At 43.5% G+C, this 26,044-nt stretch overlaps 1 protein-coding gene across 1 annotated transcript in view; it reads right to left on the minus strand.

Moving 5' to 3' along the window:
• The window catches only part of LOC116748563 (brain acid soluble protein 1-like), a 65,503-nt gene extending 42,170 nt beyond the window's left edge, over positions 1–23,333 (minus strand). The window contains exons 1-3 of the mRNA XM_032621704.1: positions 23,328–23,333; positions 22,138–22,242; positions 21,353–21,511 (exon numbers count right to left, since the gene is read on the minus strand). Coding sequence (XP_032477595.1) covers positions 21,353–21,511; positions 22,138–22,242; positions 23,328–23,333 — 270 coding nt within the window. The remainder of the gene's footprint in view (positions 1–21,352; positions 21,512–22,137; positions 22,243–23,327) is intronic.
• Between the last annotated feature and the right edge of the window lie 2,711 nt (positions 23,334–26,044).

Below are 26,044 nucleotides of genomic sequence, written 5' to 3' on the forward strand. Positions count from 1 at the left end.
AGGCACTCCGTATATGTTTGTCAAGTCACTGTTCACAAAGCCAGTGGGGGTGAGGCTGGGATGGGGAGAGGGGAGTTAACTGGGCTGAGGCTCCCTGAAACACTAGGTCTGAGAAAGTTATTCACATTTGCTGCAATGACATTATTGCCCACCCCAAAAGAGGTGCTTTAAAGTCTTTATATCTCTGAATTGCTCCTGAGGACATTATAAATATCAGTATTCTCATTTTATGAAAGAGGAAATGACGACTCTCAGAGATTAAATTGCCCCAAACCACACAGCTGCAGAGTTTAGATTGGAACCCAGGCTAGTTGGACGTCAGAGACCTGACATCTCCCCTACCCCACATCCAGATCACAGACCACCATTTGAGGACCTGAAATTTGAAATTTTCTATATCCACCTCCCTCTTCTCCTAAAACAAGAAAAATGTTAAAGGAGAGGAAAGGGGGGTGCCTTCTTAATTCTCAGTACCACTTTGGTTGATGACTCTGAGCGCCTTAGACCTGAGTCATAATGGCTCCATTTAAAAATCAAATTGAAGAAAAATCATAAAGAGCTAATCCAATTTTATGCAAATGTAGCAGATGAATTATCTCTATTCACCCCTAGGTTTCCTTTCTGCATTTTTCCCCTCTCTAAATTTACTGGCTTGCACCCAACCAGCCTCAATTTGATTTAACAGAATCCCTTAAGGCTGAGTCATAAATGTTTCTTCACTATTGTACGTGCAAAGCACACAGATTTGAGCTTCTTGAACTTTAAGGTGCAAACAAATCACCCATGAATCTGGTAAGCATGCAGAGTCTGATTCAGTGGGTCTGGGGTAGGGCCTGAGAGTCTGCATTTCTAACAAACACCTAGTAGATGCTGAAGCTGCTGGTCCTTGGATGACCCGTTGAGCAGTGAGACTTTAGGCAATAATAATTTTCCTAACTAGGTACTTTCTGAGCTGTGCCCCACAATTAAACCTTCTTTCAGGGAAGATTGTCTATCATGAGCTCCATCCCAAGCTCTGTGAAATGAGAAGCTGTGTGCCCTCTGAGAGGAGCTTGGAGCCTCAGCAAATAATTGTGCGGTATCTTTTTATTTTATGTAAGGAGACCTTCCCGGCTTTCGAAACCACATTAAGTCAGTTGTCAACTTGAATTCTACATAAAGATGGCTCTTAGTGGAACCTCCATGTTCACATTTGCCTCAAATACATAATTTAATTGTGAATTAGAAGAACCTAGGGGCAGGACAGGAATAAAGACGCAGACTTAGAGAATGGACTTAAGGACACGGGGAGGGGGAAGGGTAAGCTGGGATGAAGTGAGAGAGTGGTATGGACTTACATATAATACTAAATGTAAAATAGCTAGTGGGAAGCAGCCGCATAGCACAAGGAGATCAGCTCAGTGCTTTGTGTCCTCCTAGAGGGGTGGGATAGGGAGGGTGAGAGGGAGACTCAAGAGGAAGAGGATATGGGGATATATGTATATGTAGAGCTGATTCACTTTGTTATAAAGCAGAAACTAACACACCAATGTAAAGCAATTATACTCCAATAAAGATGTTAAAAAGAAAAAAAAGAATGTGCAAGCTAGGCTTATCCATCTATGTGGTGGGTTACAGTTTAGATAATTCTTGTATTTGTGCTAGGCCTTCTTATTTTTTTATACTCAAAGTTTAACAGTTTATTCAATATTTAAATAAATATGTCACATAGCAAGTACAATTGGAATTAACTGGTTTGGGAAAAAACACAGGTCTCTGGGTAAGAAAACTACTCAACTATTAGGAGCAGAAACGTGCTAACATGCATGAAAATAGTGGCCTGCAGAGTACAAGGCCTTATTTCTTTATTTAGGATTACAGAATTAGATTCTGGAAAGAACTGCAGAGGTCATCTAGCATCACTTTAAAGAATTGTGGGGCTTCCCTGGTGGCGCCGTGGTTGAGAGTCCGGCTGCCGATGCAGGGGACACGGGTTCGTGCCCCGGTCCGGGAAGATCCCACATGCAGCGGAGCAGCTAGGACCGTGGGCCATGGCCGCTGAGCCTGCGCGTCCGGAGCCTGTGCTCCGCAACGGGAGAGGCCACAACAGTGAGAGGCCCGCGTACTGCAAAAAAAAAAAAAAATAATAATAATAATAATAAAATAAAGAATTGTGGTCCAGAGAAGGTGACTGACTTGTCTGAGGAGACACAGCATCCAGGCTGTGCCAGAAGCCAGACCTCAGTCGAAGGTTCTGGGAACATGGGCCAGGTGCCCCGAACCAATTGGTGTAGGCAGTCCAGGGCCCTCAAGCTCTCCACTTCTGCATCCTTAAATATTTCCTATGAGGTGTCTTTGACATACCCACCTACATCTTCTTTATGTACTTTTTAAGAACCTACAGACTACAAGGGGTGTCAGGAAGACCACCTGTTTAGTAGTGAAGGTCGGGACACAGTACCAGATAATCTCAAGCTTGACTGCTGAGGCTGGTATCATCGGCTGCCATGTCTGAGGTCTCAGAGGTAGGAAAGTCTGGGAAAGAGAAGACAGTAAAGGAACCCATGCTGCTGCCTAGGTGAGTAGAAAGCATGCATGAGGCTGGCTGACCACATGCCCGCACATTTTAGCCTCGTGAACTTTAGCACACGAGGAATCAGTCTAATGAGCTTCCACTCGTTATGAATTAGCACATTCCCAGAACATGAGCAATGGTATTCTGGTAGGTTCTATGTTTAGCACCACATGTCAGGATATCTGGCAACTACTTTTCAGAGTTTAAAAAAGAAAGTGCTTGCGAAAGAGAATTGCCTTGTGACTGAAGCAACTTTCAAATAATTTTTAACCCTCAGACTATTTTTTTCTCTTTGACAATTATATAATTGTCTGCTGCTTGTGAAATAAATACTAAGTTTTCCTTCCTCCCTCCTTCCTTCTCCCCTTCCCTCCTTCCTTCCTTCCTTCCTTCCTTCCTTCCTCCTTCTTTTCCATCTGTCCCTCTGTTCATCCATCTTTCTTTAGGTAATTTGGAATTGTCTATAAATATAGATGTGCTGGGAAGCAAAGGTTAACCTGCATGACATGCGTGGAGCTACAGTTTTTAGGAAACTAGAATTTAACAAAACACTCTTAAAAGCTTTTCTCAAAGTATCTCCCATAGAACACAGATTCCATAGGGTGTGCTGATAAAACCAATCAAAGGAATAGGTTCTGCGCTCTTATTTAATTGGGGAAATGTCCTAAATGTTACATGTGGAATCTATCTCTTATAGATTTACAAGGCCCATTATTATATTGAAATCTCTGAGAAGTACTTAGGTAATAAAACATTTATATTTTGTTTAAACTTAAAATATGATCTGTGGAGTTGGTCAGCTGAATGTTTGAATTGTTTTCTTCCTGGGCTCTGATAAGTACTGAAATGACCAGAGTAAGTTAAGCATTTAGAAACTTTATAGAGAAATTTGACAGAATAATGTTTGTTGACCATAACAATAAAAGAAATCGAGTCTCTGTGTGCCTTTTAAATTTCATTTATTTGGTGATTTGTTTTACTATATTTGGCAAAAATGGCCTGAGAAAAATTGGAAATAAAAGAAAAGTGGGGCCTCCCTGGTGGCGCAGTGGTTAAGAATCCACCTGCCAATGCAGGGGACACAGGTTCAAGCCCTGGTCTGGGAAGGTCCCACATGCTGCAGAGCAACTAAGCCATTGCACCACAGCTACTGAGCCCGCGTGCTGTAACAGCTGAATCCCATGTGTCTAGAGCCTGTGCTCCGCAACAAGAGAAGCCACCACAATGAGAAGCCCGCGCACTGCAAGGAAGAGTAGCCCCCACTTGCCACAACTAGAGAAAACCAGCGTGCAGCAATGAAGACCCAACATAGCCAAAAATAAAAAATAAAAAAAATAAGTGGTTTTTCATCACAGAGAGTTTGAGAAGCTTTGGTTTAAACCAATTTTTCCAGACCTATTTGACCAAAGACACTCTATTATAGGCCACCCGCTTAGTAGCCTGAGGAACTAGAGTTTTGCAAACTGTATTTTGGGAAATGCTCTGCAGAAGTTTAACCGTACATAATTTAATCTTTAATAATTTCAAAAGCACTTCAGGATTTTGAGTGCTTCACGTTTATAATTTAGACATAATTTTTACCCTGCTGTATACAGCTGGGTTATAGTTTTAATTACTAAACATGTGTACTGCGCAGATGACCAGGCTGCAGTATTTGCTGTGTGAAGAGCTTATAGGGCGCATGAAGGGTTAGAGACAGTTCCTGACAGCCTGAGCAAGGGGTGAAATTTGCAAAAAGTAAAAACATTTAAAAAAAGGAGAGACATGAGATGAAGTACTTAGTGTAGTTAAAATTTCATGCTTAGTCAAATCAAGTGCTCACATTTTAAAGAAATTTAAGACTGCAATACGTTAGGAAGATTTTATTTCATTTTATCACTCCTTCAAATCTGAGTTGAAAGGATTTTCTCTTTTTAAGATGTCCTTATTTCCCCCAAATTACCTTAGTTCAATGCTAATTTAATGCCTTCTTTTTTTTTTTTCGGTATGCGGGCCTCTCACTGTTGTGGCCTTTCGCGTTGCAGAGCACAGGCTCCGGACGCACAGGCTCAGCGGCCATGGCTCACGGGCCCAGCCGCTCCGCGGCATGTGGGATCCTCCCGGACCGGGGCACGAACCTGTGTCCCCTGCATCGGCAGGCGCACTCTCAACCACTGTGCCACCAGGGAAGCCCTAATGTCTTCATTTTTAATTCAAATTTGCAAAGTTAAAGGAAACCAGTTTCTGTGTTGATGATGAAAGGAAAAAGAAATGGCTTTACTTAAGTAAAGTACATATACATACATACATATAAGTATATACTAATATACAATATATCTATATAGTATGTATGTGTATATATAATAATTATACAATATAATGTATTATATATGTATACATACATTACATATAGTATATAATATATTATATTATATTTTAATATCCATTAAAGACCACCCTTGAATATATTTTAAAATCCACTGACAAGACCTCCCTCTGCCAAAATTTGTACAAAGATGCAATTGATCACAAACTAATGAAATAGACAGACAAAATAAAGGTAGCTAAAGGTGGTAGGTGAATGGGAGTGAAAAATCTTCATCTCATAAAACATATAGTATTAGACATTGGGTTTTAAAATGTATTTCACTTCTGAATGAAATTTCACTTCTGAATGGGTTGAATAAGAGTTTCCCAAAATGTGTTCCAGAGAACAGTCAGTCTTTACGTAGGAAAAAAGGGATTCTATGTTCATATGAGTCTGGCATTTAGAGGGCATTATACCACTCCTCTCCAAGATTCACAAGACTCACAGTGTCTTAGCTATCGGGGCTGCTATAACAAAATACCATAGACTGAATAGCTTGTAATCAACAGAAATTTACTTCTCACAGTTCTGGAGGCTGCAAGTCCAATGTTGGGGAGGAAGAAAACTTTCCTCTACCCTTCTAGGTTCTTCCGGCTGATCTAAGAATTGAATTGACATGAGACAGATTAACGGGAGAAAATCAAATTTAATTTCGTGTATACGGGAACCCCATACACACGAGAGGTTCAGAGACTGAGAGGTAAAATGAGGTGTACATGCCACCCTGAGCTAAGGAATGGGATAGGGGCCTGGGGCTTCCAAGGACAGAAGGGTCATTCACAGGACCATAAGAAGAAGAGCAGATGTTCGGTGCCCTGCCATATAGATGGGGTCATTTAGATAAAAATTTATCTCTAGAAATAATTATTTTCTGGGAAAAATCCCCAATTTAAGTTCTTCTAGGTTGCTAAGGGAGGGACAGTAGTTTCCCTGGAACCGCAGGGTCTTGATTGCCTTTAGCTCAAAATAATCCTCATGCAAAAGTGACACATTTGGGGGAGGCTTGTTCTGAACCTCTACACCAATATCAAGGTGCTAGCATGGTCAGGTTCTGGCTAAGCCCCCTTCCAGATTGCAGACTGCCAACTTCTGGCTATGTCCTCACTGGGTAGAAGGGGCTAGGGAGCTGTGTGTGGCCTCTTTCATAAGAACAATAACCTCATTCATGAGGGCTGCACCCTCATGACCCAATCATCTCTCAATGGCTCCACTTCCTAACACTATCTCATTGGGCGTTATGATTTCATCAGTAAATGTGGGGACAAAACAGACTTTCAGCTGATAGGAATTAGCATATAAATGGCTCTGAGACACGCTGCAGTAAAGATACCTGCTTAATTTTGTTTAAATGAAACTTTGCAAAATTTAACTGACCATGGGATTTTAAAAAATGTTATTCATAGTTAACTACCATATTTTAGAACTTATTGTGGCCCAGGCATTTTGCAAGAATTATTTTCTTCAACCCATTGCTTCAAACACACACAATTTCTTTTTTTTAAATTGATATATAATTGACATATAACATTGTGTAAGTTTGAGGTGTATGGCATGATGATTTGATACACATATACTGCAAAATGATTACCACAGTAAGCAGTAAGCTAACCTCCATCATCTCATATAATTACCTTTTTCTTCTTTTTGTGGTGAGAACATTTAAGATCTACTTTCTTAGCAACTTTCAAATATGTAATACAATATTGTTAACTATGGTCACCATGCTGTACGTTAGATTCCCCAGAACTTACTCATCTTATAACTGGAAGTTTATACCCTTTGATCAACATCTTGCCATTTCTCCACATGCCAGTCCATAGAAACCACCATTCTACTCTCCGTTTCTATGAGTTCGGTTATTTTAGATCACACATATAAGGGAAATCATACAGTATTTATCTTTGTCTGTCTGACTTATTTTGCTTAACATAATGCCCTCAAGGTCTGTGTATGCTGTCGCGAATGGCAGGATTTCCTTCTATCTCATGACTGAATAATATTCCATTGTATGTACATATATCACCTTTTCTTTATTCATCCACTGATGGACACTTGTTTCCATGTCTTGGCTATTGTGAATAATGCTGCAATGAATATGGGAGTACAGATACTTCTTTGAGATAGTAGTTTCATTTCCTTTGGATATATATCCAGAAGTGAAATTGCTGGACCACATGGTAGTTCTACCTTTAATTTTTTGAGGAACCTCAGTAATGTTTTCCATAGTGGCTGCACCAATTTACATTCCCACCAACAGTGCACAAAGGTTTCCTTTTGTCCACATCCTTCCCAGCATTTGTCATCTCTTGTCCATTTGGTAACAGCCATTCTAACAGGTGTGAGTGATATCTCATTGTGGTTTTTATTTGCATTTCCCTGATGACTAGTTATGTTGAGTGTCTATTCACTTACCTGTTAGCCATTTGGATGTCTTCTTTGGAAAAATATCTAGTCAGGTCTTCTGCACATTTTTAAATTGGATTATTTGGTTTTCTGTTATTGAGTTGTATGAGTTCCTTGAATATCAGATAGATATATATTTGCACATATTTTCTCCCACTCCATAGGTTGCCTTTTCATTTTGTTGATTGCTTCTTTTGCTGTGCAGAAGCTTTTTAATTTGATGTGGTCCCACTTGTTTTTGTTTCTGTTGCTTGTGTTTTCAGTGTCATATTAAACAAAATCATTGCTATGTCCCACGTCAAGGAGATTTCCCCTATATTTTTTTCTAGGAGTTTTATATGGTTTCAGGTCTTACATTTAAGCCTTTAATTCACTTCAACTTAATTTTTGTGAGTGGTGTAAAATAGGGGTCCAATTTTGTTCTTTTGCAGATGATTATCCAGTTTTCCCAACACCATTTATTGAAGAGACTGTCCTTTCCCCATTGAGTATTCTTGGCTCCCTGGTCAAATATTAGTTGACTGTACATAGTTACTCACACTCAGTTTCAACACTATCCCTACACAGCCAGTGCTGGTTCTTTGGATCAAAAGAAATGTTAGGTGAAAAGATAAATATTTCATCACATATTATGCTTATCTCCTTATACATTTTACTCTATAATGTATTTGACTTCTTGATATTTTAATTATAAACATTTCCTTGTGCAGTATAAATTGCATAAGTAGCAAGTATATGGTTTCCCTTAGCCAATGCTGGCAACACAACACAATTAACTGCATCTACCCCAGAAACTGCTTTTCTTCACAAACTGTCTTGGGATTAAATCACAGAAAGAGGTTGGAGTAAAGAATTCTTTGGTGCTTTCCATGTTTGTATTTAAATGCTCATCCTAATGTGATAAATAAAAATAACCAGAGTCCTTAAGGAAATAAAAGAAAAGCACAACATAATGTCTTTGTGCTTTTGAAACCGTGCACCTCAGGTTGGGACTTGAACCCAGCCAAAACCCAGACTGGGACTTGAACTGTGGGACAAAACCCACAGTCTTCCAACTGAGATCACACACCTGGTTTCAGGACTTAATGAAACTCAAGTTCTTGATGTCTCATCGCAGAAAGAATTCAGTGAGAGACAAAGTGATAGGTAAGAAGTGGATTTATTTAGAGAGAAACACACTCCACAGACAGAGTGTGGGCCATCTCAGAAGGTGAGAGCGGGCCCCACGGTATGGGGTTGTCAGTTTTTATAGGGGTGGGTAATTTCATAGGCTAATGAGTGGGAGGAGTAGTCCAGCTATTTCGAGAAGGGGTGGGGATTTCCAGGAACTGGACCACTGCTCACTTTTTGATTCTTATGGTCGGCCTTGGAACTGTCCTGGCCCCTGTGGGTGTGTTATTTAGCTCGCTGATGTGTTAACAGTGAGTGTATACTGAGGCTCAAGGTCTAGTGGAAGTCGACTTGTCCGCCATCTTGGACCCATTTGGATTTAATCAGTTTAGGTCATGTCCTCAGGCTATGTTATTCTTTCAAAGGTTGTGCTCTGCCCCCTTCCCTCCTGTTTCACTTTGAGCTGCAGGGTAATAACTGAAGCAGTACAATATCCTGTGTGCCAAACGGCCTCCTGAGTATCCCGCAAACCTAAGCTGGTTTCCACTCTGATCTCAGGACTCCTGTAACATTTCTAGGGTAAGGTATAGAACCACAGCCCCATCAGGGGAAAGGTTGCTTTCTTTTTTCCTCTTTTTTTTTTTTTATGTTGAAGTTAAATCAGCTGTTGGAAAGAGGATTTTAAAATTGCATTCATGTAGGAACAAGCTTTAGCACATTCTGAAGCTCCAAAATGTAAACACAACTTGGAATTGGAACCTGGGTGATTCCTAACAGGACCCATGATTTGGATTTGGCTGAAAATTCTCAGTCTGATTTTCCAGGACAGGCTGATGACGGCTGCTGGCCCACACTCAGGCCCAGCCTGGCAGGGCCTGTTCCTAACCCCTCCTGTTGCCCTCCCTTTGCTTGAGCCTTTGAAATGCCCACAAGCTAACAGCTGCTGGAGGCGCAGAAGGGCCTGGCAGGGACAGGTGGCCCCACCTGTGTCTCCGTGGTGCCAGCTCCAACAGCTGGTCACCCAGCTGGGAGAAGGGCAGAGGGATGGAAAGACAAAAACGAGAGCAGGAGGAACGGGGGGGGGGGGGGGGGGTGCACGGTGACAGAGTGGGAGATAGAGGCAGGGGAGAGGAATGAACGTGGGGCGAAGCCTGTTCAGCAGCTTTAGGGTGAGGGGCTTCGCTCCTCTGAGGGATTTGCTGGAATCACTTAGCACCAGCGAAATCAGGAAGCCTCACGCAAAAGTGAAAGTGAACAATAATTCTCTTTGAAAAACATGGCCACCTAGGTAGTATTCTTAAATCCTCTGATCCTGCAATCCCAAGCAGGCTTTGAAACTTGATGACCTTTACTGACTCCCCCAGAGGTAAACAGACCACACGCAGGCTCCAGGCTGGGAGGTGAAGCTCCACTTGGGGCTCCCCTCAGGTGGGCAGAACATCCCAAGAAGCCCCGGCTTCAGACAGCCATGCCGAAGGCCTTGTGGGGGAAGCCACACAGCCAGGGGCGGCATCACAACTGAGGGGCAGTCTGAGCAGACTCAGGCTCTTCAGGGTCCCCGGCCCAATCATCTAGAATGCTCCTACCACTTCTTTTCAGGTAAGGCCCTGCAGGGCAGGGTGGCACAACTCTGGTGCTCCCCTGTGATGCTTTTGCTAGCCCCTCCCGCAGGCTCCGGGAGCTATGACTTCAGGTACCTGTGACTCACATGTGATTCTTCTTTGGAGGACTGCCCTGGGCTACGGGAGACGCCTGGCCACCTGCACACAGAGCCTGAAAGGCCTGGAAATTTCCGCCTGTGCAGTCCTTAGCCAGTGACACTGGAACCCGGTTCCCTTGCCTCAGATCTGGACAGACTCTGTCCAGACTGAAGCCACCTTCTGTAGGATTTTGTTTGAGCTCGCACCTGTAGGGCAGGAGATATAATTTTCCCTCTATCCTTCTAGTTTCTTGGCTGAGACTCCCCTGTAATAAAATACAGATTAACAGGAGAAAAACAGTTTAAAGTACATATGGACATATGTACCTATGGGAGCCCCACAGAGATATGAGACTCAAAGAAGTGAACAGACCAGGAAGCTTTTATACCTTTTAGACAAAGAAATGATAAATTTCTGAAGAATTGACAAGAGCTTCGGGCTAGGGATAGTAATGTGGTGAAGAGGTAACAAAGTTTGTTTAGATAGATTTCTTGGCCCTAAATTCCCTGTCTCTGGTGATAAGGATGCCTCCCTCCCTCCCAGCACAGGGAGGGCACCTTTCACATGGGAGATTTATCTCCTGCTTTCAGGGAAGAAGGGTGAGTTCAGAGCGTCCTTCCTGTTTCTGCCGGATTCTCAAATTCCTTTATCTTAAGGTAGTCAGTGTGCTAAGATGCCATATTTGGGAGTAGCGTGTCCTGAACCCCACCCATACCTTTCTCTCTCCTACTTCCCCATCTCTTTACCAGTTTCTTCTGGAAGCCCTTTGTTCATAAAGAATTTGCATCTGAATTCTCCTCTGGGCGTCTGCTTCTGAAGAAACCGACTTAAAACGGGCAGGTTTTTTTTTTTCTGCTCAATTTTTATTATCAATGCTTTATTGATTTCGTTTTTAAATTATTAATTTATTTTTTGGGCTGCGTTGGGTCGTCGTTGCTGCGCGCGGGCTTTCTCTGGTTGCGGGGAACGGGGTCTACTCTTCGTTGCGGTGCAGGGGCTTCTCACTGCGGTGGCTCCTCTTGTTGCAGAGCACGGGCTCTAGGCGCGCGGGCTTCAGTAGTTGTGGCACACAGGCTCAGCAGTTGTGGCTTGCAGGCTTTAGAGCGCAGGCTCAGTAGTTGTGGTACGAGGGCTTAGTTGCTCCGCAGCATGTGGGATCTTCCTAGACCAGGGCTCAAACCCGTGTCCCCTGCATCGGCAGGCGGATTTTTTTTTTTTTTTTTTTAGCGGTACGCGGGCCTCTCACTGTTGTGGCCTCTCCCGTTGTGGAGCACAGGCTCCGGACGCACAGGCTCAGCAGCCATGGCTCACAGGCCCAGCCGCTCCGCGGCATGTGGGATCTTCCCGGACTGTGGCACGAACCCGTGTCCCCTGCATCGGCAGGCGGACTCAACCACTGCGCCACCAGGAAAGCCCGGCAGGCGGATTCTTAACCACGGCACCACCAGGGAAGTCCAACGGGCAGTTTTTAAAATCTGGGTGTCCCTGAGAAGAGTAGCGCCTTTAAGGCATGAACGGGCTGGCTCTGATTATTTAATAAGGGCAGTCCCATTAAAAAGCTTCCCTTGATAAAACTGAGCTTCATATGGGTGAGTTTCAGCCATTCCTTTACCCTTCTCTAATCTTGCTGGGGTGGGTTATTCTCTCAGGAACAGCCAGAGGCTCTGATGGCTTTGTGGATTGGAGGTTAAAAGGACACCTTTGCCTAGGCTTGCCTCTGCCCAGGGGCCCTGAACACAGGCAGTGTCCCTGGTACAGGGGAAGGGCTCAGTCAATTATCTGGGGACCACTGGGCTGGCCAGTCAGGGTTCTAAGCTATGATTTCAAAGAAAAAGGGCTGCCCGCATTTCTGGCTACCTTTTACCATGACTCTGATTCTCTGTATAATAAGAACGCAAACTGGGAGAAGTTGAAGGCTGTACCATCTGTACTATTTTAATGATTTTAGCAATGCTTTATGCTGTCTTAAAAGCATAGTCTATACCAGTCATGCAGAAAAAAGAAATCCTTGCAAATGGTGTTTTCCTCTAGGCACCCAGGTATTTGGTTTTTAACTATATGATATTGCTCTATTATATATGTGTAAAAGTTATGTATAAACAGGCACCATTTACTGAATATAAAGGGAAACCATTTGATTTGAGCAGGACAGGAAATATAAACAATTTATACCTTGAGGCACAAGTGAGAAAGAATGGTAGAAATTGTAAAGTTGGAGTAAATGGAATCAATTCACGTTGACGTTCAGTAGCCTGGCACCAAAGCATAAAGAATGGGATATGAATTTAACGTAAGTCTGTCCTAGGGCTGAAAATATAGACTTTTGCTTTTAAAATGTGAGGAAATCTAGACTAAGTTAATTTTAAAGTCCTAAGTGGATATAACTTAGACTTTGTTGTTCAATGTGAGGTTGGAAAAAAGGTAAGGGTGTTAATAGGATATGAGATCTTTCTGAAAATTTTTTTTTTGTTATGTATATATATTTTAATAAATTTATTTATTTACTTTTGGCTGTGTTGGGTCTTCATTGCTGCGCGTGGGCTTTCTCTAGTTGCAGCGAGCGGAGGCTACTCTTTGCTGCGGTGTGCAGGCTTCTCATTGTGGTGGCTTCTCTTGTTGTTGCAGAGCATGGCTCTAGGCGCGCGGGCTTCAGTAGTTGTGGTGCATGGGCTTAGTTGCTCCATAGCATGTGGGATCTTCCCAGACCAGGGCTCGAATTCGTGTCCCCTGCATTGGCAGGTGGATTCTTAACCACTGTGCCACCAGAGAAGCCCCAAGCTGCACACTCTTGAAGCAGGACATTGATACAAAGGAAGGATTTTTAGGATGGTGACTATGAGCCTGACGGGTCTGAAAACCACCTTGAGTTACCAGATGGTGGAAGGTACTAGGGAAGCTTCCCTTGGAAGAGATTTCCAGATGAAATAGCAACTCTGCAAATATGTGAGAGACTGTCATGGAGAAAAAAGATCAGGCACTATGAGGAACTTCAAGTAGCAGAACTAAGACCAATTCATGGAAGGTACAGAGGCTAACTTCAGCCCAGTATAAGAAAATATTTTCTAAAAATAGAGCTACCATATGATCCAGCAATCCGACTCCTGGGTGTATGTCCAGAGAAAACCATAATTCGAAAAGATACGTGCACCCCAGTTCATTGCAACACTATTTACAATAGCCAAGACATGGAAGCAACCTAAATGTCAATCAACAGAGGAATAAAGAAGAAGTGGTACATATATACAGTGGAATATTACTCAGCAATAAAAAAAGAATGAAGTAATGACATCTGCAGCAATGTGGTTGGACCTAGAGATTATCATCCTAAGTGAAGTCAGTCAGACAGAGAAAGACAAATATCATATGATTCTGCTTATATACGGAATCTAAAAAAGTGATACAAATTAACTTATTTACAAAACAGAAACCAACTCCTAGACTTAGAAAGCAAACTTATGGTTACCAAAGGGGAAAAGTAGGGGGAAGGGATAAATTAGGAGTTTGGGATTAACATATACACACTAATATTTATAAAATAGATAATCAACAAGGACCTACTGTATAGCACAGGGAACTCTACTTAATATTCTGTAATAACCTATACGGGAAAAGAATCTGAAAAAGAATGGATATATGTATAACTGAATCACTTTGCTGTACATCTGAAGCTAATATAACATTGTAAATCAAATATACTCCAGTATAAAATAAAATTTCAATTAAAAATTAAAGAAAAAAAAAGAGGGACTTCCCTGGTGGTGCAGTGGTTGAGAGTCCGCCTGCCGATGCAGGGGACGCGGGTTCGTGCCCCGGTCCAGGAGGATCCCACATGCCGCAGAGCGGCTGGGCCCGTGAGCCATGGCCACTGAGACTGTGCATCTGGAGCCTGTGCTCTGCAATGGGAGAGGCCACAACAGTGAGAGGCCCGCATACCGCAAAAAAATAAAAAATTAAAAAAATTAAAAAATAAAAATTTTTTAAAAAGGAAAATATTTTCTTACAGAGTTGAACGGAAAGGGAACGAGTTACCTCAACTTGGCGAGCTCCAAAGATGGTGAGGTCCAAGGCATGTCAAACACAGGCTGGGGCCATCTTTCAGACATGTTTGAAGGGAATGCCCTGCTTGGAGGTATTCCAAATGTGCTTGAAGGAACTGTCCAACTGAAATATTCCACACCCTGATACTTTGAGTTAGTGTTATCATTAAAGACTGTTGTTGTTCTCTAATAATTAGATTTCTCTAAGATTGGAGGAATACTCCCACATATAGATAGGGGTGATTTCTGTCTCATTCGCCATGCGGCTCTAAACTATTTATCAGATTTAGGTCATAAGATATGAATCCTTGAGACACTTCGTATAAAAAAATGGCTCCCTGATCAAATCATTTTTAATTGAAGTAGAGTTAATTTACAATGTTATGTTAGTTTCAAGTGTACAGCAAAGTGATTCAGATATATATATACACACACACATATGTGTGTATATACATGTGTGTGTGTGTATGTGTGTGTGTGTGTGTGTGTGTATATATACATATATAGTTGGCCAAAAAGTTCGTTCGGGTTTTTTCCATAAGCTCTTATGGGAAAACCTGAATGAAGTTTTTGGCCAACCCAATATATACATATTCTTTTCCAGATTCTTTTCCACTATAGGTTTTACAAGATATTGGGTACAGTTCCCTGTGCTAGACAGTAGGTCCTTGTTGTTTACCTATTTTATATACGGTAGTATGTATATGTTAATCCCAAACTCCTAATTTATCTCTGCACCCCTCAAATCAATTTTTAAATACTGCCTGATTTACTACTCTGAGAGAGGACACACTAGAGGGTCAGAGAAGATACTTGTTTTAACTTTAACTCAGCATTTAAACTTGGTTGCCAATGGAACCCTACCCTTTTTTTGGAAACACAATAAATATCTCTTCTCCCAAGGTTCCATGATAATGAGTCCTGCTTTCCAGTCTTTTTCCTCTCTCCTGCCTCCAGGGTCATCCTCATTTAACGTTTTTTCTTCAAGACCGCAGCCTCAAACACAATTTTCTAAATCGACCACAAGGTGGCTCTGCTTGTCTTACAAAAACTTCTGCTGGGCAGGGCCTTAACACAGGAAGGGTTTAAGTCTGTGCTACACAGGGCAGTCAGGACTAGGGAAACCTGGGGTGTTACCTGTGTGCACGGGTTAAGTTACAACTATTGTCTCCTGATACAGATGGGGGAAGTTTTCAGAAGAATGTTGTACGATATATATATATATCTCGGAATGTTCTCCAGCTTTATAAAGGAAGGGAATTTTGTCACATGGATGAACGTTGAGGACATTATGCTAAGTGAAATAAGCCAGTCACAAAAAGAAAAATACTGCATGATTCCACTTACATGAGGCATCTAAAGTAGTCAAATTCATAGAAACAGAAAGTAGAATGGTGGTTACCAGAGCCTGGGGAAAGGGGAAATGGGGAATTGTTGTTTAATGGATATAGAGTTTCAATTTTGCAAGATGAAAAAGTTCTGGAGATCTATTGTACAACAGCGTGAATATACTTAACACTACTGAACTGGACATTTAAAAATGGTTAAGATGGTAAATTTTATGATATGTGTTTATTACCACAATTTTAAAAAGAATGTTTTTGAGAGTGCTAATTATATAAATGAATCAGGATAGTGTTAATTTTTGTAAAACACTGTGTTCAGAGTTCTGTGCTGCATTTTATACATTCTCTAAAGATGCATTTATATAAGATCTTCCTCAGAGTGTTAGCTGTGTAGATGAATCAGGGTAGCATTATTTCTGTGAAACACTGTGATGACTGGTCCATTCTGCACGTTATATACTCTCTAAAGACATATTACTAAAAGATGTTCCTAAGACTAACAACAAACCAAAAAATTCATGAACTACTGATACATGCTGCAACATGCATAAGCCTCAAAATCATGCTGAGTAAAAGAAACTGAATACAAAAGATCGCATAGTATATTATTTCATTTATATGAAATGTCCAGAATAGGCAAATCTGTAGAGACAGAAAATAGATTAGTTGTTACTTGAGGCTGAGATAGGTGTAGAGATTAACTCCAAAAGGACGCAAGGATCTAACTAAGGGGATAAAAATGTTCTGAAACTGGATTTCGGTGAAGGTTATACAACTTGGTAAAAGTTATTGAATTTAACTTAAAGTGGCTTAAGTTAAACTGGTATAATTTAAAATTATACTTTGATAAAGTAAAAATAATTTTTTTAGTCTATCTAGCTCACTTCAACCCCTACCTGCACCCTGTGTTCAGACACCCAGTGCCTCCCAATTTGATGAATCTATGACCAAAATTGTCCTGTCTCTTATAGGTCTTTTTCGCCTTATTTTTCAGCTTTCTCAGGTCTGCTCAATCACTTATCACTTGTCCATTCACTTTCTAACATCGAAAACATTACTAACCTTTTTCCTCGGCTGTCATTCCCACTCAACCTTCGGATGAATGCCCTTTTCATTCTGAGTCTGCCTATGGTTCTGCTGGTCACCTCTGGGAATTTCCAGAGCCCATCCCACATCCACATTAGTAGTTGTGGCCTCTGGAATCATTGGGGTCACATAATGAGTACTGAGATCAGTTCAGCTCACAACAGTCTAGGAAAATTTATTGGCTGCATGGTTAGCTATATTGCTAGCCTTGCTCAAATGAGTACCCTTTGTCACAGGCTTAATGTAGCTGAAAGCCCATGTGCCATATTGAATACTTCTCACCATCTCATCCTAGTTAAGTTCCCCTTCCATCATCATAATAATCCAGACCCAATGATAAGCAAGGAGACATTATTGAGAGGGAAGTGGGGATGTGACCTTAATCCCCAATTCAGACATATGTGTTCTTTCAGGTGTCATCTGATGATATTTTCTTCTTGTGGATATATATGATTTATCACACATACCTGCCTATGAGCATTAGAAATGCCTGTGAGTGTACTTGGTGGCTCTTGATATCTTGACTTCCAGGATAATTGCTTAAACATGTAGGTATCTTGCCAAGAGCCTTGCATCAATTGTGATAAGATAAATATTGGAATTAAAAACCCTTTAACTCAGATAGGGTAAAAGGAACAACCCAGCTCCAACTCCTAAACTATGCTTTTAATCACAAAGGAAGTTGTATAAATATTTCAGTTATAAGATTTAAAAAAAGAATGTGAATTATCACCGGATGCTTTATACACACACAATGTTAGAATGCTGTGAAAGGGAGACTAAGGGAAGATAAACACTGATTAAGGCAGGTTTTATGCTGTATCTCTACCCCCTTAAAGTGAGAGCTTTGTTTGTATCTTTTATCTCAGTCTAACTTTCCTCACCATTTCCGTTATTTAGTCATGTGATCTTGGTCAGCCATATAACCAGGGATGATATTATAAATGCTGATGTAAGGCAGAGTCTGGCTCATCAGAGGATGGTCCCCAAACTTCCGGCTGTGCTAGGCATTAATCCTTCCTTGGTGGATTGTGGTGAGGTCGAGGAGGTCCTGGGGAGGGTCTGGGACATCTGGAGCAAGAGAAGCACTTAGGAGTCTTGGGGCAATAGCTATTTACTACTTGGTTTAGAATCGTTTCACTATTAAATGAACGGATATGACTGCACTAGTGCATAACGGCTGCCTATAATCTTTTTGAGGTTATGTTCCTCATCTGTTAAATGGGGATAAAATCCACTCTGCCTGCCTAGTAGTGTTGTTGAACCATGTTTGTAAATATTCTCCGAGCACAGTAAAGCCCTGAATAACAGAAGTATGAGATTAGAGTTTTTATTTTGTGGGTAAATGTGCTTCTGGTAGGGAAGGTGAGGCACTTGCCCAGGGCGTGAGGGTTCATAGGGGCTGAGGTTGTAAGAGGGACCAGCTCTAATCAGAGTACCCAGAATTTCAACAAACCTAAGAGCTGATGATGGACAGTGGGGTAGGCCTTCCAGAAGAGAGCTTTCAAAAGCTACTGGAGCCAGACTACAGGCTCCAAGGACTGAAACTCTGGGAAAAGGAAGAGGTGAACAAGAGCCCCCCCACCCCCAGGAGCTGTTTCCCAGGACTGCCCTTCACCTGCTCCCTGAAGTGTGATTTGGGGTGAGTGGATAAGGGATGGAGAGTAAAGGTAAATGATGTTTCAACTCTGACACCATCAGGGGTTTTCTGCCAAAGGGAATATGATTAAAAGTGTGTGGCTCATAACAGGTACTCCGTGCATGTTTGATAGTTAATGCTAATTGCCTATGTAATGTATACTGAAAAATATTGTGTGGAACATGTTTAAGTTAAAATTATTTAAGTTAAAATGTATTTATTATTTATCTGAAATATCAAAATATCTAAATTACATGCCTGTTTAATTAGATTTCTCTGACGATTTGGCTCTCCTTGGTGGATCTTTGTTTTGTAGAATTTGCTTATTAAATTCCTTATGGTGGGCTTCCCTGGTGGCGCAGTGGTTGAGAGTCCGCCTGCCGATGCAGGGGTCGCGGCTTCGTGCCCCGGTCTGGGAGGATCCCACATGCCGCTGAGCGGCTGGGCCCATGGGCCACGGCTGCTGGGCCTGCACATCTGGAGCCTGTGCTCCGCAACGGGAGAGGCCACAACAGTGAGAGGCTCACGTATCACAAAAAAAAATAAAAATAAAAAAAATTCCTTACAGTAACAGTCTAAATTCCATTGCATTGTAACATAGCTTCTACGGTGATCACATCTAACTCGTTGCATTATTTTGTGTATTAAACATTCATTAATGAGCAAACACATTTAACATTAATGTTATGAGCTAGTTTGAGCATGTACTGGCATATAAGCAACTGAGAATTGTTCTTCAAATTTTATTTGTTGAAACACACAATACCATCTTTCATGGCCTAAGTTTCTTTTCCATTTTTTGGGCTGCATTGCATCTCTTGACAAATGACTTTTTTTTTTTAGAGTGATTTTTTAAAATTAATTTATTATTTATTTATTTTTGGCTGCATTTGGTCTTCATTCCTAAGCACGGGCTTTCTCTAGTTGTGGCGAGCGGGGGCTACTCTTCCTTGTGGTGTGGGGGCTTCTCATTGCGGTGGCTTCTCTTGTTGTGGAGCACAGGCTCTAGAGCACAGGCTCAGTAGTTGTGGCACACGGGCTTAGTTGCTCTGCGGCATGTGGGATCTTCCTGGACTAGGGATCGAACCCGTGTCCTCTGCGTTGGAAGGCGGATTCTTAACCACTGCGCCACCAGGGAAGTCCCGACTAATGACTTTTTAAAATGTTCACTGACCTAAAAAGAGCACTATCATCAAAATTTATTCTGATGATAGTTCCCTTATTCAACACCACATACGAAAATTTCTCTTGCTCCCATGCTGGGAGAATATTTAGTAACTCCATGTAAAAGAATTCCATGGGAATGAAACCATTTCAAAAGAGAGTCATGGTAAGTGCCATAATAATTATCCACTTCAAGTAGGAATTTCTTCACCTATTCATAAATAATGTTCCTTTTAAGGACATCCTTGACACTTAAAAGGCTCATTTTTTTTGGCCAATACTTTCTTTAATGCATTCAACAAATTCCTTTAAGTAAAGGAGTTCTATAATAAAGCTGTTTGTTCTTTCAGCATACATAATTCTATTGCTAAAGAGATACTGAAAAATATGAACAAGAAATAAGTAGGCTTCACTCCATGGATTATTGGGGTCTTTTCTTCAGCATTTAACTATCGTTTCAGTACTTCAAATAGACTGACATTCTCACACCTGCATTTGTTAAAGAGAGGCAACAAGGTTTGAATAACAGAATTGAAGAATACTGAATGACAACTGTGTCAGGGGTCTGCCAGACCACCTCCATACTCAGAAATGTGCTAAAAGAACTCATGGGACTCAGCGTTTAGTCGTGTTCATGACTAAGACTTGTTATAGAGACATGGCAAGGATACATAGCCAGGTCAGAAGGGGAAAAGACACCTGTGGGGTCTGGAAGAATCAGTGCTGGCTTCCCTGCACTCTCTTCCTCTTATGGGGTCACACAGAATGCACAGCGGTTAAGACTCCAAGCTTCCCCTGCAGGGGGCATGGGTTCCATCCCTGGTTGGAGAACTCAGATCCGGTGTGCTCCATAGCACGGCCCAGAAAAACAAAAATCCCCTGGCAACATGTACGCAATGTTTCTGCCCAGGGAAGCCCATTAGTGTCTCAGTACCCGAATTTGCTTTTTTTTTTTTTAATAAATATTTTAGAATAGTTTTAGGTTTACAGAAAAACTGTGAAGATAGTACAGTCTCCATATACCCATTTTCCTCTATTATTGACATCTTACATTCATATGGTATGTTTATCACAATTAGCAAACCAACATTGATACTTCATTATTATCTAAAGCCTATAGTTTATTCAGATTCCCTTAATTTTTACCCAAGTCCTTTTTCTGTTCCAGAATCCCATCCAGGAGCCCACATTATAATTAGTCATCACGTCTGCTCAGACCCTTCCTGACTGTGATAGTTTCTCAGACTTCCCTTGTGTGTTGATCCAAAGTCACTTCTAATTAGCAGTGGTTATTGATTTGGGATTTTGGTTAAAGAATTGTTTCTCCCTTTCTTGAATATGCAAAATAAGTGCTTTTACTTCTCAGTTCCCTCTTTTGGTCTTCCCTCAGCTAAATCTGCAGGAGGGACCATAAGGAATTCTCCAGATCTTTACTGGGGAGGGAGCACTGATTTTTAGCCAGTGCTGCCGGTTAAGCAATGGAAACACCAGTAACTGTGGCAGAAGGAAAGCTCTACTTGCCAAACTCTTGCAATTTATTGAAAAAAGCCAAATATAAGACATTCAGGGCATTCTGACAAGGTCAACATAGGATGCCGGGCAAAATTATATAGGACATGTTCTACATATACAGGCATCTGGTAACCCTATCTTGGGGTCACCACCCTGGGACCTTCCCGTGGCCCAGGCAAGGCTCCCGCTCACCCTGAAGACGGAGGCAGCCTGGGATCCAGGGTGTGGGTGGTCCACCTGATCCCGCCCCACCCCATGGCCTCCACTGCAGGGAGTCTGCCTCCTTTTTCTGAACTTTCTGACCCTGGTGCAAACCTTGCTGGCACCCGTGGGCTTTTAATATTTTCCGTTCCTGGCTGTTATACAATATTTCACCTCAAAAATGCATCGTCCCCATCACCAAAGGGCACACTGTTCCAGAGACGACCCGGCTGGGTGAGTGGAAGTGACCCACCGCGTCCTGGGGCTTGGAGGAGGCCCAGCCCAGCGCTTTGGATAAGGAGGTGGCAGAAATGTCTCCGCATTTGTGGGGAGACAGGGCCAGCTCTTGAGTCCGCCCGAGGCCCAGGCTCCTGGGCCAGCCTGACATCTCGTGGTCCCACTCGAAGCCCTCCTGGAAGCCCAGCTCCACGGTCAGCAGGGGGGCCACCCGCCCCTCCCGTTTGGGACTCCAGTCTCACCCCTCCCACTTGCCCTCTGACCCCGGTCAAGTGGCTTCACTTCTCGGAGCCCAGTGTCCCTGCCTGTACGGTGGGGATGACGACAGTACCTGTCTTTCGGTGTCCTTGTGAGGCTCAAATGCCGCCCGTTTGGACCATCCGGAAGCTTTAAGGCCCACCCTGCGGCGCCCCTCCTCGGCGGTGCTGATTCAACCGGTGTGGGTGAGGCCGGGACATCGGTGGTTTTTAAAAGCGCTCAGGTGGGCTTCCCTCGTGGCGCAGTGGTTGAGAGTCCGCCTGCCGATGCAGGGGACGCGGGTTCGTGCCGCGGTCCGGGAGGATCCCACATGCCGCGGAGCGGCTGGGCCCGTGAGCCATGGCCGCTGAGCCTGCGCGTCCTGAGCCTGTACGTTGAGCCTGCGCGTCTGGAGCCTGTACGTTGAGTCTGCGCGTCCGGAGTCTGTGCGTCGAGCCTGCGCGTCCGGAGCCTGTGCTCCGCAACGGGAGAGGCCACAGCAGTGAGAGGCCCGCCTACCGCAAAAAAAAAAAAAAAAAAAAAAAGCGCTCAGGTGATTCTCACTCGCAGCTGAGAACCGCTGCTCTGAGGGGAAAGCTTCTCCCAAGGGGACTCTTGCCAGGCGCCGGCTGCTGCTTTGATGAGCGAGGGCGCCACACGCCCATTTTCCTGAAAATATGACCCCAGGGACGCCTGAGAGCCACTGTCGGGGTGGAGGGAGAGCACTCTGAAAAGGCAGGTGAGGGGTCCTGCAGGTGCGCCGTGACTTTCCGAGCCGGCCCTGCCCACAGACAGACGCCTCTGAGCCACCGGCCTGTCCCGGCAAACCTGCCCCGGTGTCCCCGCTGCTGGGCGGCCAGGTCCTCCCCAGGGGGACCCAGCCTCCCCTCCCCAGGCACAGGCCCTGACCCCGGAGAGTAAGGCTAGGGGTGGAGGGCACCCTGCTCCCGTCACCTGTCACTGTGGAGAAGGGCCGCGGCCACGGGAGAATGAAGCGAGCAGAGAGCCAGGTGCCTGCTGGGAGAGGCGGGAGGACGCTTGGGGGCCTTGGCGGGGAGAGCCATCTGCTTTCCTCATCCTGAGGAGAGGAGATCTGCAGAAGGTCCCACAGCCCAGAGGAGGAAAACAGCTGGAGAGCCGGGCGCCTGGGGAGGGGGTGGCGGAGTGGAGAACAGCTCGCTTCTCCCGGGGACGCCTTCACCCCCAGAGCCGGCCTTGGACACAGGCAGGAGGACAGCTTCTCTCCGGGGCAGCGCAGCCCCTGCCTGGGGGCTTCAGCCAGAGTCCAGTTTCCCCAGCGGAGACCGGAGCCCTCGGCCTCCCCGGACCCCAGGTTCTCAAAGGGGCAGCGACCAGGCGGGGGGTTAGAGAGCTAGAGCCCCCGTGGGCGACTTCGGCCATGGGAAGAAGAGGCTGGACACCCTGTTCTGGGGTTGACTCACAGCTGGGGTCCCAGGCTCCTGGCCAGAGGGAGGGAAGGAGAGGGAGGGAGGTACAGGAGCGTGGTGCGGGGGCTTCCAACCCTTATGAGGGATGCCTGTGGTTATGAATCCTCAGGGGGCATTTTAGTGTCCCCTGAGAAGAGGCAAGTTAAGATGGGCACTTTTCTTTGCAGTGTGTTGGGAAGTGGTAGTGCTTCTATGTAGCCCCCATTCGCTGAGGGTTCAGTCCTTTTGGGGTCCTAATCTTGTGGGGCTAGAGGTTTATTAGGTCTTCTACCTTGAGTGCCCTGAGTTTCTCTCTTATCCTCTTACCTCCATGAGGCTATGAAAACTGAAGTTCAAGTTCATTTTCAAGACTGGGAGGTCTATCACTGATTGGCTGACCTTATGAAGTCCTTGAGATAAAAGCTGATTTCAATGCTTAGCTTACCTCTCTGGATTCTTGGGGTTTTGGCCTCAGTATTTCTTACTTTTCCCCCCAGCTCATCAGTGTGTTTAAGAAATTAAAAAAATTTTAGTCAGAATTTGATTTCAGAAGGATGCTTGTTCAGGGTACCGACTCCACCTTGCTACCAGAGAGGGAAGTGTTCTCAGTTTTTTAACCTAGAAATTGAGATAGTCAGACTAGAAGAGTAGGTCCTAACATTTTTGGGACAGACTCTTAAAAATTTGATGAAAGTTAGGGTCGGGGACTCTCTTTCCAGGAAAATGTATGTGCACACACACAAAATGTATGCATGTTCGTTCCCCTGAAGCTGTTCATGGACTCAAGATTAAGAGCTCACAGACAAGCTGCTCTCTGCTATCCCAGACAGACCTAACATGGCCTTGCTGTGTTCTCCGTCCTGGGGAGAGAGTTTCCATGTCTCCTCTTAATAGGTCTGAAGAGCACAGACTTTCCTTTGTGAACCAGGGCTTTCAGGAACTCCAGGACCTGATGGGGAAGGGAAACGGACTTGCCAGCTAAGAGTCACATGGAGCTGAAGCAGACCCCCTCTATCTTCATTCATTCATTCATTCAAAAAACGTTTACTAACCTAGTTCCAGTTAGCTATTGCTGTATAACAAACTACCCCAAAATTTAATGACTGAAAACAAGAGCAACTTTTTTTTTTTCCTCTCTCTCTCATGGTTCTGTTGGTGACTGGGCTCAGCTAGATGGTTTTCACTTAGGATTTTTCGTGTGGTTGCAGTCATGCAGTGGCTGAGGCTGGAGTCGTCTTGAAGACTTAGTGTCATGTCTAGCAGTGATATTGTCAGCTAGAACCTCTGCTGGAGTTGTCAGCTGGAACCCCTTTATGTGGGTTCCTTTATGTGCAAAGTCCCTCATTTCTCCAACCCGTCTACTGTGATACCAAAAGAAGGCCCCCAATCACACAGGGCAGATGCTATTAACAGCCAAAGGAAGCCCTCCAGAGGCGGCCAAGTTCAATGCCTAAGTTAATCAGGTCGTGGAGGTAGGGAGAGGTATCAGGTTTCAGAACAGACACCAAGACTTCTCTCCATTTTAAGCCTAATTGGGAACATTCCCGCAATCACCAAGCCTTGTTTTTTCCACAGCAAAGCCACTCGGCAGCAACTACACCATTTTGGGTCATTCAAATGATACCCAAAGTGAGGGCTAGATTTCAACTTTTTAGCTTGACTAGAGACGTAGGCTTGTGGGGAGTACATCAGCTAGCACTCAGACAAAGCAACTTGAGCAGAAAAGGGTTAACACAGCAGGCTTGAGACTGCTGTGCTAGAAAAGCCTGTATACAAGGCTGGCCCTTGGTGGCCTTTTAGGAACTTGGATTTTTGGAAGTTGGATTTAGGATTCCTGCCACCCTAACTGATCAGAATGGATATCTGTGCCTAAACCATTTATACAAATAATCTGGTTTGTGCTGAGCACCTGAGTTCCTTCTGTTCCTCCGAGATTTTGGCACATCGCAAGCAGAGGGTACCTATATGACTAGCTCCCAGTAAAAACCCTGGGCATCGAGTCTCTAACGAACTTCTCTGGTAGACAATATTTCAAATGTGTTGTCATGACTCATTGCTGGAGGAATTAAGCATGTCCTGTGTGACTCCACTGGGAGAAGACTCCAGACTTTTTGCTTTATGCACCTTGTTCTGCTGATTTTGCTTTGCATCCTTTTGCTGTAATAAGTCCCAGCTCGGAGTACCACTATATTCTGCATCCTGGGAGTCCTTCTAGCAACTCACCAAACCTGGGTTTGGTCTTGGTCCCCCAATATACCACCCAATTCTTCTTTTCCTTCATTCTATTAGATCTTATACCTAAAAACATGTTAGGGAGAGTTGGAAGGGGAAAGAAAATTTTCTATCCATCAGTCGCATGATATCCCCTTGTCCCTTTCCATATCTGCTTCATTCAGACACACTCCTTAAACCACTTATCTTTTCTCATATCTTCTTCTCTCAGAATTACAGAAAGAAATTGTTTCTAAAGAAGCTGACCAACTGTGACAGAGATGCCTGGATATATTGTTCTACAGACTACAGCACTTCCTGTATGTTGGTTTCTGATAGAGTGAGCCTTGATTTCTCAGTCTTTACTGCCTCCTTTTACTTTAATCTCCCTCTTTTAAATGTGTTTTTATCCCTGTTCCTCTGCTGCAGTATCCGTCTGTATATTTTATTCATTTTGGAGATGTCCATGAATATGTCTCTTATCTCACAATCTCAATACTTGAATGTTTGTGTATCTTCCTCTCTGACAACTAAATACATTTTGAATTTTTTTTTGCAGGGAAGCCTAGAGAAAGAAACCATCGGAGTACGTAAGTAGAACTACTCGAATCATCTCTTTGTGAACAAAGAATGACTTATTTTTCTCTGCTGGTTCCCAGTGGGTCAGAAATGATTATCTAGATAGTACCTACTCCTGTCACAATCTGTGCTCCAACCTGGCTGCCTGCAAGCTCTCCCATTTTCAACAGTATACCTGCCAGGAATCTACATCTTGACCCAACACAGTAATACACACAGGCCAAGATCTCCATCCTTCAACCAAAAACATCAAG

This window comes from Phocoena sinus, chromosome 2 (assembly GCF_008692025.1).
Source record: "Phocoena sinus isolate mPhoSin1 chromosome 2, mPhoSin1.pri, whole genome shotgun sequence".
Classification (NCBI taxonomy): domain Eukaryota; kingdom Metazoa; phylum Chordata; class Mammalia; order Artiodactyla; family Phocoenidae; genus Phocoena; species Phocoena sinus.